At 51.6% G+C, this 17,176-nt stretch overlaps 1 protein-coding gene and 1 non-coding gene across 2 annotated transcripts in view; one reads left to right on the forward strand and one right to left on the reverse strand.

Annotated features, from left to right (window-relative positions):
- The window catches only part of RCC1L (RCC1 like), a 32,627-nt gene that overhangs the window by 1,252 nt on the left and 14,199 nt on the right, over nt 1-17,176 (reverse strand). Inside the window, exons 4-10 of the mRNA XM_007468755.1 lie at nt 16,720-16,786; nt 16,138-16,189; nt 14,342-14,426; nt 11,642-11,823; nt 8,662-8,749; nt 7,643-7,816; nt 5,143-5,228 (exon numbers count right to left, since the gene is read on the reverse strand). Of these exons, the coding sequence (XP_007468817.1) occupies nt 5,143-5,228; nt 7,643-7,816; nt 8,662-8,749; nt 11,642-11,823; nt 14,342-14,426; nt 16,138-16,189; nt 16,720-16,786 (734 nt within the window). The remainder of the gene's footprint in view (nt 1-5,142; nt 5,229-7,642; nt 7,817-8,661; nt 8,750-11,641; nt 11,824-14,341; nt 14,427-16,137; nt 16,190-16,719; nt 16,787-17,176) is intronic.
- Nucleotides 12,049-12,121, forward strand: TRNAG-CCC (transfer RNA glycine (anticodon CCC)). Its single transcript has one exon. It is a non-coding gene; the product is annotated as a tRNA-Gly (tRNA).

A 17,176-nucleotide genomic window follows, 5' to 3' on the forward strand; every position in this document is an offset into this window, starting at 1 on the left:
AGTGTCTTCACCCGCTCTACCCATCAGCTCCAGACCCAGGCAGGCTGCTCCCAGGTCCTGTGCGCCCCAGAGGAGGGGTGTTTGCTTCGTCTCAGAAGGTGCCAGAGGCCTGGCTGGCAGCCCTGCCGACACTCACCCACACTGACACCACTTCGTCACAGGCAGACCCAACCCTCCAGGTGAAGTGCGGACAGCCTCGTGCGTGTGGAGGCTCCAGCCTGCTGGCCTTGACACTGACTCTCATTGCCCCGCAGAAGGGCCGTGGAGATGGACCCCCTCCCTCCAAACTCCATGGTGCCCACAACACAGGTGGCATCTCCAGGTGCACACAGCCACCCAGTTCTCCAGGAGAGGGGCACTTTGCTTTCTCCTCTTGTTGTATTATTATTATAAATGTTATTATTACTTTGAATTACTTTGAATAGGTGATAGCCACGTGGCTACGATATAAAATGACACTCAGGAGAAAAGAAGAAAAGGTATTAAATACCCTTGGACGCCACCCTGTCATCACGTGCCCTGCTCCCCACCTTCCCTCTGAGCTGGAAACTACTTTTAACTGGTTTCTTGTCTTTCCAGAGATTCTGGACGCAGAAAGCCGGTGCGAGTGTAGTGTCTTCTTAGGGGGCAATTTCTAAGACAGAGCACCTGCACCACCTCCCGCTCAGCCCGGCCAGGACGCCGACGCTGCTCTTCTGACCGGATCCGAATCCTGCCATCCCTCCCCCGTGGCAGTGCTCAGCGGGGCAGCGTGACAGCTGGAGAGGGATCTGTAACAGCCTGCGGAGTTTACTGAGCTTCAGAGGGAAAGGCCTCGTCCAGATGGCCTGCCCTAAAAGCCCAGAGGCAGCAACATCAACCGTTCAGAGACAAGTCCATTAGGGTCTCCCGGCCACAAGGCAAACGGATGCTAGCAGCCAAGTCGTGCTACTCACCCGTCCCTAAACAAACGCCTTCAGCAAAACCTGTTACAGAAATCACTGAACAAACATGCAGCGGTGCCCTCAGCTCATCGCAAAGGCCCAGAGCTGCAGAAAGCGTTCCAGTCTGGCCATAGAAGCAGAAGAAAACATGCTGCCTGGGGTGACCAGACCAGGTGAGCTCCTAGCAACCTCCCCGGGCCACGAGAGCACCTTTATTGACCTTCCCCAGGAAAGGGCCACTCTCCGCGCTGACCTGCGGCCAAGCTGTCACACTTAGGCACCTCTGTCCTTGTTCCCCAAGGGCTGTGACCATCAGAACCCAAAGCAGAGGGAGCCACCTCGCCTTGGCTGACTCGCCGGGACGATGGTCATGGCTGACGCTGGCCCCAGGAGACTCTCTGGGGAGCAGCAGGTGGCTCCCGGGGCCCCAGCTCCCCCTGGCCAACTGCCTCTCACTGTCAGCCTCTGAACTGAGTCCAAGAGAAGGCTGCCCTCAGCCACGTTTTATTTGTGGCCTCATCAGGGTTAAAAGGACTTTCTATTCTAAACCAATTTACACTCACATTGTTGCAAAGGCAAACAGTTCCAGAAAACGGACCATATTTGGCCTGAGTGACTCTGAAAAGTTTGAGCAGAATCAGTGTAGGAACAGCTCTGCACCAGGACAAGTTCCCAAGACACACACCCACCAGGTGAAGGGCAGAGGAAGGCAGAGAGGAGCGCTGGGCCAGCCGTGATCCGGCCACCGGACTTGCCGTGTCCTCACTCAGCTGCACCCAGGATGCCCTGCCCGGCACCCAGGAGCCAGGCCACACCCGGGAGGGGAGCCGGCTCAGCCTGCGGGGAGGCCCAGCCCCTGCGCGCCCTCCCCTGGGGCGTCAGAACTGCCAGGGCCTGTGGCTCCTGAAGCAGCCAGGTAAGAAAGAGGCCCAGGAAGCAGAGGGTTCCCAGCTTGTGCTCCAACCCAAGCCCCACCAGAGAGGCGCAAGGCGAGGGGGAAGCGTCATCTGCACTCAGAGCACCGAGTTCACGTCGCAGCCCACCCACTGCACAGCTGAGAGACTGGGCCAGCAGCTTCGAATCCTGAAGTCAGTGTGCACGGGGGCAGGCTGGGGGGCAGGCTGGGGGCAGCCCAACCTTCACAGGCTGTTCTGAGCATAAGAGAGACGGTGCAAAGCACCGGCCCCTGAGAATGGCGGTCATGTGCGATGGAAAGTTAGGGCACGGCCTGAGTGGGGGTGGGGGTGGCGCCACTCGAAAGCTCTCCCCAGTGTCCTGTTCCCAGGCCCGCAGGGCTGCCATTGGGCAGAGGGTCCCCACCTCCACCTCGCCCTCCCTCCACTGCGGGGACTCCAGGGGAACCCAGCTCAGGCCCTCGCAGAGGAGGGGGACCATGGTGATGTCTTAAAGTCAGAAATTCTGAGTCTGATTCTTGGCTCCACTTTTTCTTAATATTTATTTATTTATTTTTGTTTATGGCTGCGTTGGGTCTTTGTTGCTGCACACGGGCTTTCTCTAGTCGTGGCGAGCGGGGCCTACTCTTCCTTGCAGTGCGCAGGCTTCTCATTGCGGTGGCTTCTCTTGTTGCGGAGCACGGGCTCTAGGCGCACGGGTTTCAGAAGTTGTGGCACGTGAGCTCAGTAGTTGTGGCTCACGGGCTCTAGAGCACAGGCTTAGTGGTTGTGGTGCACAGGCTTAGTTGCTCCGCGGCATGTGGGATCTTCCCGGACCAGGGCTCGAACCCGTGTCCCCTGCACTGGCAGGCGGATTCTTAACCACCGAGCCACCAGGGAAGTCCTCCGCTTCTTACTAGGTGTGTGACCTTAAAGAAATCACTGGACCTCTCTGAGCATCAATGTGGAGGAGGAAAACATCCTGGACAGCTTCCGGAAGGAGAGGTTTCAATCAGGTGACTCAGATGTCACTTCCTAGGCCTACGAATCATCAGAAAAGCCCAAGCTCTGTAAGTAAGTCTAAGAATAACTAGATGATACCACTGTAGGAGCTACAAACATGGCTTTACTCTTTTTTTTCTTTCTTGGAATACTTTTTAAATGATGTAACATATCCCCTACTTAAGATTAATAAGAAAATAGTGTTTGTTTAAGGAATAAAAATCACCTGCAATTTTTTTTTTAAGCGACAACAGAACAGACTGGAGAAAGGTCCAACTACCCAACAAGAGACTAACCTTTAAGGAATCCAACCTAGTTGATCGAAAACCTGGTTCCTGTCACCACCCAGAGTCCCAGACCCCAGCCTCGCATCTTGGAGCTGGCATGGACCTCAGCAGCATCCTCCCAACCCCGACCAAAAGGTGACACGGGGGGCGAAGGAGCTCTACAGACACACAGGGGGAGACAATGGTGTGGGGCATGAAAGCAGCCGTCACAGGAACAGACCAGAGTGCCCTTTCCCTGATGGCATGGAGGCCGGGAACGACACTTCAGAGGGACGTTCGGCGCAGGGGTCCGGCTTGAACAACGGGGCATCGGCCCCCAGGCCTGGCACTCCACCACAGAGGCCAAGCCTGGCCCGGCCACTTGGACAACGAAAACGCTCTCAAACCTGATTTCACGGCTGATCTTCGCTCTAACTGGGAGGACATGAGGCAGGTGGGGAGCCCCTAGTCACAACGGTCATTCATTCAAAACCCACTTGCTTGGCCATTTCCCCAGCTGCCCCTCAGAAGGAAGTCCCTTGTGGTGGGGGGGGGCGGGGGGGGCTGTTAAAGAGAGGGCTGCGAGAAGCTCCCAGAACCAGCAGGATTCTAACTGCTCCGTGTTCCCTGAGCTGCCGGCCACTGACCACCCGCCGCCATGCCTTTCCTCACCCGGGGTGGGGTCCCCCGGGAACAAGTGGGTCAGCACCAGCCAGGCTGGGAACAGTCATTTTTTTCCAACAAGTTTAAAGTCTCCCTTTTGACGTGTTCTCTTAGAGAAAGCACTGGAGTCAGGGCCTGCCGAGCTCAGGGGAGCCAGGAGAGCCAGTAGCCAAGGAGAGGGCTGAGAGAAAGAGCCCCTAAAACACCAAAGTGAGTGCCTTGAAACATTTTCCGTGGGTTGTTGACTGATAAATCTTTCTTCCTTCCTTTCCTTCTTTCCTTTCTTCCTCCCTCCCTCTCTACCTCCCTCTCCCTCCTCCTCTCCCTCTCTCTCTCCTCCTTCCTTCCTTTATGGCTGTGTTGGGTCTTCGTTGCTGCACGCAGGCTTTCTCTATTTGCAGCGAGCAGGGGCTACTCTTCGTTGCAATGCGCAGGCTTCTCATTGTGGTGGCTTCCCTCATTGCTGGGCTTCAGTAGTTGTGGCACACGGGCTTAGTTGCTCCGCGGCATGCGGGATCTTCCCGGACCAGGGCACGAACCCGTGTCCCCTGCATTGGCAGGCAGATTCTTAACCACTGTGCCACCAGGGAAGTCCCCCTTATTATTTTATTACACGTTTCTTTTCCATTTTTACATGTGTTTTTTAAAAAATGCTTTACACAACCTCAAAACACGTTAAAACCTAACCTTCAAAGGAAACACTTAGGCACGTACACACACGCGAACACACGCAAGTGCACGCACACAGGCGCTCACGCACACAGGCGCCTGCTCCTCTGCACAGAGCCTATCTCTGGAAGGGAACGATGAAACCGGAACCAGTGGCTGCCTCTGGGACAAGAGACGGGAGACTTATCTTTCATAATACATTTTGTACCACGTCCATATGTTCTGTATTCAAAAAAATAAATAGCCTTTTTTTTTTTTTGAAGAACTTAAAGAACTGACTTAGTAAACGACACTAAGATAAACTACAACTTAAGCAGGAACCCTCTTCCCCTTTAATTCTAAAATGAGCCTTTTTGTGTAATCGCATCCTCCCCTCAGAAGAGCCTTCATGTTTCACTCTGATGGCTGTGGTAAGGCACTCTGAACATTAAACATCCCGCTTTCTTTTAAATCCACTGTACAGCAGTCCTCCCCACGGGCCTCTGTAAACAGCTCCTGGCACGTCAACTTCTTTATCTCAACCCTCTCCCTCTCGGAGCCCCGAGGCACCCGGCCTGCAGCTCGCTCCTCCCTGAGGCACCCGTGTGCCCGAGGCCAGCCTCTGAGGAGGCTTCTTACAGGCACCACAGGGACTGGAAGCCCGGGACCCGGTGCTGGCCGGGCTGCTGCATCAGGTGAGTCTGCCCTGCGGGCACGCACCCTCGCACCCGCCCGGCCCAGCCTTACCCTCCACGGGAAATATTGGTCTTCCAGGCGACCGATTCCCAGGCAGCCTCGGATGTTCTTGCCCCACACAAACAGCTCTCCTCTGTCTGCAAATAAAGAAAAACGGCTTGGTTGGGGCTTGAGGCCAAGGGCAAGTCTCCAAGAGGAGGAAGGGTCATGAGAATAGGCTTTCTAGAACCAGGTACAAAAAGATCAAAGTTAAACTTCAATTTCTCCCAGGCATTAATGCTTTCTTCTAAAGGGACAAGTATACAGTACCATCCCCATGCCAAAAACATGTCCTGGCCCAGATTCATGCTGTGTCCCTCTCATGGGAGATGAACACATGCCTGGAGGTGGGCCCAGGGGGCTCCTGTACGCGGCCCTTACACACACACCCTCATCGCCCACTTATGTCTAACGAAACCCTGCCCTCCACAAATCCTGAAATCTCAGCATCCTCTAATCCTGGTCGCGCCCTGACAGAGTGAGAAGTAGGACAATTTGTCATTTCTTGTCCGGGTCTCCACATCACAGGAGCATTTGGTCAAGTGACACACGGTGACTGGGTCCCTCTTTGGGTCGAGCGTACACCTGTGTGCTGTGTGCTAGGAGACATCTGTGTGCTAGGAGCTGGGACAGCATGGGGACTGACACGCATGTTCCTGTCCTCATGGGGCTGGAGCTAGTTGAAGAGTGAAAATTAAACAAACGATTAAACCAACAAATGCATGTTTTCAAATTGTAAACAGCGCCATGAAGGAAAAGGACAGGCAGGGTGCTGGAGGGGCAGGCCAGGGGACTGAATCCAGACTGGGGCTCTGGGAACGCCAGCTCCAGGATGGACCCTCAGGCTGGGCAGGGCCCTCAGTGCAGATTTCCGTCCACACCAGCCGGGGGCATCCTCGGCACGGAGGCCCCATTTACCAGCCCCCTCTGGCAGAAGGCGCTGGTCACGGACGAAGGGAAGACGTGGGGGAGCTGGCACTGAAACAACCGGCTGATGAAGTAAAGGGACCTTCCTGGGACGCGCTGTCAGAGCCCTCTGGCCTTGCTGCCGTCCTTGGTCTTCCACCTCAGAGGTTGTGTTTAACAGAACAATTCAGTCTGGCCCCCAACCTGTTAGCAGACCTCAGGGCAAACCAGAGGAAGCCAGGCTCTGAGGCTCCCCCTACTGAGGGACAGTCACTGGCACTTGGAGGGTGGCTGTTGGGTCTTGGGGGAAATCTAGGTAGGATTTCATTCCAGTGTGACCCCAAATGGCCGCATGGCACGACAGCAGACAAAGCAATCTACCCTAGTCAAAGGCTTCATCCGGGTTTCCAAGTACACGACTTTGCACATAGTTTAAGCCCTAAACATTGGGGAAATAGGTTACTGTTACCTCCAGAATTCACCCACACTGACTCTATCTGCTACATCACAATAGCTTTAAAACGCCAATGTGACACAGACGCATTTGCAGATGAAGGTGGCTGACCCTGCGTGATGGGTGTGAGGGGTCCTCCACCCTGGACACCACTGCTGCTACCCAGTGCCTCAGCGTACAGACAACACTCCACCCACCTCCACACAGCGGCCCACGCTGCAGCTGCTGCCGCCCAAACCCTGAAACGCAGACACTGACTGAACGGCACTGAGGACTCTGCAACAGCGTGCTCGCCTGCAGCAGTCCTCACGGCAGCGCTAGGCCGGGGAACACAGACGAGGACCACCCAAACTGACTGTCCCGGCCCAGATGTTTCTAAAGGAAACAACAGCTTGCCGTGAAGCAAAACGGTCTTTAAATTGCAAGGAAAAAGTGAATTTACTTGAGAATCACAAAATGAAATTTAGTTCCGTCTTACTATTCAAATCAACTAACGAGGAGCAAATTGAGCCGACAGCCGCGGTGGCGGGATGAGAGCTGTAATCAAGAAGCGCAGACACGCGGGAGGTCTGCAGAGTAACTTTGGATGTCGTGGCTTTGTAACTGGGCAACCCTCTGAGAAAACCTTCATTTCAGCCCCCCTTCAATCACTCCCCCCAGCACTTTGGAGAAACCGGGCACATCTACCCCCTCTAAACCACAGGATGGTCTTATAAATATGCCTCTTGCCGCCCCACGCTCCTGGCTCGGATGAGGGTCGGGCTTGGCCAGGGACCGGGATGAAGCCCCCCACGCTCATTTCCTCCTCACCCACCACGATGTACCAAACCTCCGCGGGTCTCCCCCAGCAGCCCGGCCCACTCGAGGGTCCCCTCTCCCACCACCGACTGCATCCGCTTGAGAAAAGTCACTGCAACGCCAGCCTAACCACAAACCAAATGAACTGAAAACAAACCTCCCGGGTGAAAAGGAGACACACATTAGACCACCTCAAGCCAAACAACTTCTGGATTAGCTGCTCTCTTTAATTATCCACACAAGGGTGCCACTCCACTGGATGGATGGCAACTGAGAGCAGCCCAGGGTTTGGGGCTGAACCTGAGAGGGTGAAGCTCGGTAAGGCCTTGGGGCCACACGGACTTGGCCACTTACTGGTGAGGGCTGCGAAGTGGCTGAGTCCACAGCGAATGCGGGAAACCTGGACTCCTGGGTTGAACTCCGTCAAGCCAAAGAGAGTGGGTGGAATCATTTCTGGAAGGGCAGTTTCCATGAGGTTTGGTCCTTTCCCAAGAATTCCACAGCCCCAGACGAAAACATGTCCTTCTCCTGGATTACAGTAAAAACAACGGTCAGGAAGTCAAACGAAGTGCAGCCCTCCCTCGCTAGAAATTCGAACCACACCACCAAGATGCATTATATCCACATGGACTTTTTTTTTCCCCTCTTGTTGCTTGGCAAGAACATGTTGATATTTAAAATAATGTTTCTTTTCTCCTCTTTCAAATTCTTGCTTGTGGAGTATGTCTAGCCAGCTAACCAATCTCACAATACAAATGTCCTACATCTTGAGTGTGCTGGACGGGGCCACTCCATAAATCAGCCACAAACCCCACGTGAACACAGGAGAGGCTTAGAAGGGCAGCTTTTCCTAACAGTGCTACGTCTCACACGGATCAGAAGACCAAGCCAAGTACACACACAACTTCTGGCTAGATTCTAAAATTTGTAATGATTTTCAGGTCATAAAAAGTTTACTACTCATCAGTGGTGCCAGACGTTTAATCCCAGGGGCTTGGCTCCCAGTACCTGAACCCTAAGGCTCTTCTCCTACGTGCCCATGGCTCTTAGCATGGCCTTTCTGGAGAAGGCAGGCCTGGGGGCTTTGGCCCAGGCTTCGAGAGGGAGCAGTAGTTCATCCTCCACTCCAGAGGTTTGCGATAGTTACTCAGCTCTATGCTGGCTGTTCGTCGACCTATAAATCATGGCTGTTATCCTTCTGTCAAGAATGTCACCCTCACCCTCACCCTCTATTAACTGAACTAAACTAACTAGATCTTCCCACAACCATGCTCCCCGCACCGAAAACCACAGCCTGAATTCAGCGGACACCAACCCTTTCTCACCCAACCCACCCACAGCTTCCCAACAAACTGCCTGCAAGAGGGTCTCACCGTTTAATACAGCACAGCCTGTTCCCCCACTCGCAGCCTGCTTCACCCGCCCGACTCCTGAGAAAGGCAAGCACCGGGGGACGTTCACCTGGATCAAAGGAAGGGACCACACTGTTAGGAAGACAAACCAGCGAGAACTTGGAAATACTGTTTCACGTACAGAGTAGGTAAGTCCCAGTTCATTCATTCCCTCCCCATATATCTCCTGAACATCGTACACATGCTAAGCTTCTAACTGCACGCCGGGCAGGTGACAGGCAGCAGGAGAAGCAGCCCCGCTCTCAGACTGTAGTCCAGTGGGGGAGGCAGATGTCAGCCAAAACTAACACAGGATGAACCTGTGCTGAATGCAATGAAGGAGAGTACAGGGGTCCCTGGCGTGAGTGTCAGGGGACCTGATCTGGTGTGCGGGGAGGGGCAATCAGGAGTAAGCGGGCCAGGGGAGAAGAGAAGGCAATCCTGAGGCAGCAAGATGGACGTGAAAAGGGAGCAAGGTGAGTGTGGCCCGTTCAGGAGCTTACACAAGGTCAGAGTGGCTGAAGCAGGGGCACAAGGGGGAGTATCTATAAGATGCCGGCGGGCAGAAGGGAAACCAGATCACGCAGGACGTTGTTGATCATGGCAAGGGTTTGGTCTCTATCCTAAGCACAACAGGGAGGCAGCAAGGGTTCCAAGTGGGAGAGGGACGTGATTTCTAGAGGGGAACGTGAGTGGACGTGGGTAACAAGGGAGAAGGGCCAGGATGTCGGGCTGAGCATGAATTCACTCCGGGATGTACTGAACTTGCAGTGCCTAGAGACGGCCAAGTAGCACTTCTGCTCACAGTGACAGATGGGAGGCTCAGGGGTTGGGAGAACGAAATGTGGCCAACTTAGCTGTCCAGCAGGATTTGGTCTTGGCACCCCTACTGAGAAATAACTTTGCAAGATAGATTTTAAGTGCTTCCGTGACAGCCATGAATCTTTTCAGAGTCACTTGCAAATGGAGACAGCTGGAGGGTAACAATCCCTAAGATGACTCCAAAGGAATAAAGGGGCTTACTGATCCGAGATGACGCGAGGCTGCTGGCCTGGCCTGGTGTCTGCTGCCTGGCTCTCACAGCTTCTCTACCCAACTGGGCTCTGGCACAGGGCCCTTGGCAAAGGCTGAGAAACGCTCCAGCAAAGAGCCACTGGAAACGCACCACTGTTGTCACTGACAGGATGAGGCTCGGACCACGTAAAGAATCATGGATGTGGTGGGCTGCTTCCAAAACAAGTGACCCGTCTGTGCTAGTACACCATGGATAATCTGCGCCCTTGTGTGTGGGAGTTAGGCCTAGGGACTTGCTTCTAAAGAACAGAATTCCAGCAAACGTGAGCGGAAGGCACTGCCAAGATGAACTTACGAAGCACTGGCTTCCGTCTCACCGACACACTCTCTCGCCCTCTCATTGGCTCACTCGGCCGAAGCCACGCTGTGAGCCACCACTTGGAGAAGCCTGCATGGCAAGGAGCCGAGGAAGGCTTGGACAACCACTGTGAGCTGGCCAAGCGCCAGCGAGGACCTGGGGCCCCAGGGCCAACAGTCCACGAGGACCTACACCCTCTGCCAAAAACCAGAACGGGCCCGGAGGCAGGGCCTTCCCAAGGTGAACCCCAAGGTGACACCAGCCTTTGAGAGACTCAGAGCCAGAGACCCAGCTAAGCCACCCCTAGGTTCCTGAGCCACAGAAACGGTGAGACAATAAATGTGTGTTGTTTTAAGCCGCTACGTGTTGGGGTCCTCTGTCATGCAGCACAGATAGTTATGACATGACCCTAGATCTGCCCTCACAGGAAGGCCGTGGGAGACACTGATCTCAGGCCTTGCTATCCGGAAGGCCAGTCCCTCTTCTAAACATTTTATTTGCTATTTATCTTATGGAAACAATGAATCATTTCAATGACCACATTTTCGTCTCTGTTTTGGCTACTAGAGAGCTCAGAGCCAAATCTGCAGCCACTTCGAGCTACTGTGTCAGACCGCAGAGAATGAATTGTTTCATCCAGTTAGCTGATCTCATCCATTTGTGCATATCTCTTTATCTATTAATATATTTAAAACCCTTCTGTATGTTGTCAGAAGTTTGATGACATTAAGTCCTTATCACTTAGAGATACATGCTGATTTATGGATATGATGTCTAGGATTTGCTTCAGAATAACGCAGGACAGAGAAGCAGATGGAATTACAGATGCAACGAGACTGGCCATTAGGTGTATGGGGCTTTTTGGAGAGCAGGGTGGAGAGGGTGAATGAAAATGTTCTGGAATTAGTGGGGACAGTTGCATAACCTTGAGAATATACTAAAAACCACTAAGTCACACAATTTAAAACAGTAAATTACCTATTTTTTTGAACGGGCCGTTAGTTGGTAATTGTTGAACATGGATGATGGATACACAGAGATTAATTATGCAGTAAGGTCTACTTTTTGCTTACGTTTGGAATTTTCCTTAATAAAACGTTTAAAACCCTACTGTACTGTACTGACGGTGTGACAGGGAGAGGCCACCAGCAGGACTGCCAATGCCCTACTGCATGATCTAGGGGCCGCACAGGTGTCTTCATCAAGGTGCACACCTCAGATCTGTATATTTGGGGGTACGCACACTAGACGGCAACAAGAGGCCGACTGTGACATCACAGGAACTTATGTAAACAGCCTCACATCCCTTTCAGAACAAGACAGGGCATGCAGACATACCCAAACTACTGCTCTAAAGCAGGACTATCTCATCGAAGTATTGATAATGATGGCTTTTGCATCTAAGCTTTCTTTCCAGGCTCCAATGAGATTGCCAAGAACTCGGCCCCTTGAAGAGGCAGCCGTAGCACAGGTGAGGCCTACACAGCACTCTACACATCACCCCTTCGTGAAGGATCTCTTCTAAACATCCTTAACACTCTATCTCCAAACCCCCAGCCCCAGGCTGCAGAGGACCTCGTGGGGTCTTACCTGTGTGGAGTCCGTGACAGAGGCCAGCTGCAGGTACTCGGAGTTCCCCCACCCAAAGAGGCCGCCATCAACCGACACAGCCAGGCAGCAGTCCCCGTAGGTGGACACCTGGACAATGTTCACTCCGGCAAGGTCTCCAGCCAGCTTGGTGGGTGCGCTGGTGATATTGTAGTGACCCAGACCTGGAACAGTGGAAAACTGTGTTACTGACTTTTAATTGTTTATTCTTTTAACAAACACTTGCACTGACCTACTATGTGTCAAACACAGTTTTAAGCACTTTGCAAACATCAACTCAAAATCCTAATCTGTTATTCTACATGCTGTACAACTTCCTTCTCCATTTTCTCTCAGAAGAGGAAAAACCATCATAGTAATTGTTTACTTTTAAAACCCTTGATGGGACTTCCCTGGTGTTCCAGTGGTTAAGACTCTGCACTCCCAATGCAGAGGGCCAGGGTTCGATCCCTGGTCAGGGAACTAAGATCCCACATGCCACAACTAAAAGATCCCGCGTGCAGCAACGAAGATCCCTCGTGCCGCAACTAAGACCCGGCACAGCCAAAATAAATAAACAGAATTTCAATAAATAAACAAATAAATAAAACCCTTGATATTTTCTAAGTCTGATTCAAGTTACATACCTTTTCAGGATGAAACACCAACACACAATGAACCTATCAGACCTTATATATTACATACAGGCACACCTCGTTCTATTGCACTTCACACATACTGCATTTTTTACAAATTGAAGGTTTGTGGCAACCCTGTATTGTCAAATGATGGTTGGCACTTGGGAGGCAGTATTTTTTAATTAAGATACGTACATTTTTTAGACATAATGCTATTGCACACTTAATAGACTACAGTGTAGTGTAAACATAACTTCCATATGCACTGGGAAACCAAAGTTACAAGAAGCAATTCCTAATGCACTGCTGGGCTTGCTAGAACATAAAAGAAATCTCTAAGAGCCCATCCCACCTCAGCCCCACACCCCACACCATCCCCCAACTACAACAAATCAAAACTGGCAAACTGGTGTGGTACACAGTGACCAGAGGAAAAGACGGGGCTTGCCCGGAGGACAAATGTCACCATCAGCACTGCAATGGAGAGTAACCCCTGGGCAGCAGACCAAGGTAGAACCCTGAACCACAGACTCGTGCTTGTACCAGGCTTTCTCAAAGGGGCCCAAAGCAGTGTCAGACTGGCAGCACCCCTTGGCAACAGGCAAAAAGCCTGTTATTATGTACTCCATGTATAATAAAAAAGATTTTTTAAAAGTAATTCAAAATGTTGAAGGGTTATGAAAGAAAAAGGATGCTGAGATAGAAACTGCTTTAGACAGGATGGTCAGGGGAGCCTTCACTGAAGAGACAACCTCAAGCTGAGGCCTACAGGATGAAAAGGAGAGCACAAGAGAGCATTCTAGGCTACAGGAACAGCATGTGCAAAGGCATGGTGGCAGCACAGAGGAGGACAGGCTCAAGAACGGGCTGCAGGGGGCTCGTGGGGCTGGACTCAGAGCCTGGCAAGCAAGGGCAGTGAGGCCATGTGACAGTGGAGCTTCTGGAATGGCACCAGGAAACTGTTATCCACAGTTATCTCCAGCGAGTGGGACTTTCACTTTTCACCATATTCCTTGGTCTATGCTGTCAAAATGTAGCAACAATTTCATTCTTTTCATGAAAAGCTGATTTTTAAAAGTTACCCACACCCAGATTTTAGAAAATAAAAAGAAGCTTCCACTTTATAGATAAAAAAAAGGCACATTTTTAAAACTGGCATTGTAATTAAATTAGGACACTTAAATTGACAATACTCACTGCTAGAGAGGTTATGATTAAACTGATACTTCTATGCATTGCTGATGGCAATATAAACTAGTAAAGCTTTTGGAAAGCAATTTAACAACACATTCTGAAAACAATAAAAATATTCTAATCCTCTGACCCACTCCTGGGAATTTATCTAGGGCAACACTCCAAATGAAAGAAAAAGCTAGATGTCTATACATGATAAATGTCATATCTCCAATGGCTACTGCACCCCCAAAAAAGTATGCCTCCTGACAACAGGGTAATGAGTAATCACCTGATAAAATGATTAACTCACCTTATGGTACATTAGTTTGATGCTGTACCATACAAATATTAAAAACTGTAACTGAAAATTATACCAACATGTAAAAATGTTTCATGTAAATTTAATGATAAAACAAGCATATAAAATCACACCTCTGCTATGATTACCATAAAAGATGTTCACATATGAACAAGAACTTGGGAGAAAACATGAGTCAAGGAACATAGATGATGTGATGAGGCAGGAGGGTTATAGAAGATGTACACAAGATTTAAATCTTAAACTTAAGGTCCTCCCTTCAGACAAATATCAAACACAGGAAAAAAATATACAAGGATGATAAAGCTTATCCCTCATTCCTCCCTCCCTTAATCACATTCTTCTCAAATGAGTTAAAATCGAGCTCCCTTTAGGTGGCATTTGTCTCTTAAAAGACTCAGACTTGTTGCGGGACTCTCCAATCCTCTATCCGATCCGGGGAGCCGGTGAGGGGGACGGGAGGGGACGCAACAGAACAGCATTCCCAGGAAGTGACAGGAGAGAGAAGAGTCAGATGAAGGCAGCAGCACCATCCCACAGGGAGGGGGGCGGGGGTGGGAGGGACGCTACCTGTTTGCCCATCCGCGCCCCATCCACAAGAATACACTTCTCCTTTATCCGTCAGGAACAGACTATGGTCCTGACCGCAGGCGACCTATCACACAAACAGAGGTGAGGTTGGTGAGAAGGAATCCTTAGAAGCCGGTGTCCTGATCCAAGTGCCCAAAGCCGGGCACCACTCCCCATGGCTCCTGAGTGCCAAGGGGGCTGGGCCGGTAGGCTGTCCTGCTCTGCTCCGCATCGCATCTGACTCTCTCTCATTCCAGCGCAGCCCAGCTTGTGTCTCCTACTCCCCTGAAACTGCTCTTGCTAAAAAAAAGAACAGTGCCAGGTGTCCTAAGGAGCGAAGCCGGGAGCTCCCCCACCCTCCTCCCTCCTCCATAAGCCTCTCTCCCACACCCCCCAACAGTGTCCCGTCTTTGTCACTAGCTCAGTCTCCACTTCGGACCCTACAGGGCTGGAATCCTCCTCTGAGGTCTGCCCTCTGCCCTTCTCGCTCTGCACGCTTCCTGGGAGATGGCACCCACCCCCACGGCTTCTGCTGCCACCACCACGCGGTCATCTCCAGTCTCAACCACTCTGCTGAGTCCCAGACCTACTTTGCTAACTGCCTAATGAAAAGCACCATTTAGCAAACATTCCTTACGCCAGGCACTGTGCTAAGTCAATGACCAAGGCCACCCAGTAAGAAACCGAATCTCAGAGAAGTTTGGTAACTTGCCCCAAGTCACCCAGTTAACATGTGGACAAGCAGGAACTTGAACCCGCATCAAGGTGGCTCTGAAGCCTGGGCAACATGCACACTCCACTCCACCGCCACCTTGGAAACGAGCTCCCTCTCCACCTGCTCCTCACCTCCCCTGCTCCGGGACTCTGCCACCTGGGCCAAGGACGTCAGCGCCACCCATCGGCCTGTGGAGTCACACTTGGCTCCTTCTAGCTCCCTCCCTGCCCGTCTAATCAAGCCTCGAATCTGGTCAATTCTCCTTACGTCTCCTCACCTGTCCCTTCTCCCCACAGCTTCCCACCTGGACTTCACCTCCTCCTTCAACTTTATTCCATGGCCAAAGTTATCTTCTTAAACAGATCGTGACTCGGCTGTCACTCACCCTTCTCAGAACCTTTGGCAGCCCCTGACCACCAAGAGGACGAAGCCTAAACTCCTTAATGAGGTGTATAAGACCCTGCATCGTCCCCTCTCAACCCGTCTTCCAGCCGGTTCCACCCCGCCCCACCGCAGGCAGGCACACCACACTCCAGCCACACTGCATGCTCTCGGCACCATCAAGCCTTCAGGCTGCTCCTTCTGCCATAAAACCTTTCCTACCACCCACCCCGGCCCAGCTGGTCAGTTCCTCGGCTACCTCCTCCATGATGCTGTCTCTCCTTCCAGTCCACGCCTGGTAGATGTAACTATTCTCCTTCTGGTGCTTTCATAAGTGCTTTCGGTAGACACTCATTTACATATTTAAGCATTTAAGTATCTACCATATGCCAGGCACTGTACCCAAGCATGGGTACAAGATAAAGCAGCCTGGGACACACACAGCCTTAATATACTCTGAGACAGCTAGTTTTTATAACCTGCCTCCCCCACTGTTACCCGCCCTCCCCAATTTTTACTAAACTTTGTATCCCCACAAGCTAGCGTAAATCCTGGCCTATAGTAGGCAGGCAATATTTACTAAAATAATTTATTAATTCAGAAAATCCCCCTAACAATTTGCCATCACCTCACCCAACTTCCACCCTTTCAAAATCACCCCCCAGGGTGGTAACAGTGGTTCTCAGCCCACATCTCTTACCTGGACCACCTGTCCATCGAAGTCCTGCATCCTGTGGACTTTGTGACTTTCACTACAGCCAGGAGCAATTTGGGGAGAACCAAAAGATATGGTCATGATAAGCACTGTGCGATTCTGGCCCCTCCCGTCACCCCAACTAGCAGCCTCCCCACACACCTAGCAACGTTAGGGAAACTCGCAAGGTCAAATATAAGGAAGAGGTAGGTCTGGGCGTGAAAGGAAAATGAAACAAAATCCTTTGGCGATTTTAATATGCTGCAGATTTCTGACCGGTGTTTAGACCTACCAGCATAATGTGAGGAACCAGAGGGAAATTTTTTTAAAGACTAGAGGAATTTTTAAGGTAATCAATTTGGTGAAAATACCAAACAAAATCAAAGAAGTTCCACACATCAACAGTCAATGCTCACACGCCCTCCCTCCCACCTGCACCGGAAAGATACTCTCCACAGCCTTCCAGTGAGTTCTCACTGCTCCTCTCCAGCATGAGGAAGCTCTGTGGGTCTATCACATCATAATCACTCAGCGGCTGTTTAATGCTTGACACAATTTGGGGAAGGGGTAGTCCTCTCGGGAACTCACCTGTAAACTTCATTTTCGACCACTTTTCTTCCACACTGCCCGTAAGAATTGTTCCCCATGCTGAAGACTACAGGACAACACCGCCAATTAAATCAGCTCTGCAGGTTCATGGAACCCTCAAATGTCAGGACTGGAAGGGGGTCTCAAAAGTGGCCCTAGTCTGACCACTCACCCTAGCTGCCCCTTGGCTTCCTTCTCCAACATTTCCAGCCTCTGCAGGCACCCCCCACAGGTGTGCTGGGGTCCAGGCTGGCCGTGAAGGCCTGGGCCACTGTTGCTGTGCCTTCCGTTCTCCCTGCCCAGGCCCTGGTTGCGCTTCTCAGGAATTCCACAGTGTGAGGCGAGCACACTCCGTGAAAGGCCTCAGCAGCCCCCATTCCCTGTACCTGTCACTAGGCTGCCCTCAATGCCAAGTCCCCTCTTGAAAGAGTTCCTAACACCACCTTTGCCTTTCCCT

This window comes from Lipotes vexillifer, unplaced genomic scaffold (assembly GCF_000442215.2).
Source record: "Lipotes vexillifer unplaced genomic scaffold, Lipotes_vexillifer_v1.1 scaffold12, whole genome shotgun sequence".
NCBI lineage: Eukaryota > Metazoa > Chordata > Mammalia > Artiodactyla > Lipotidae > Lipotes > Lipotes vexillifer.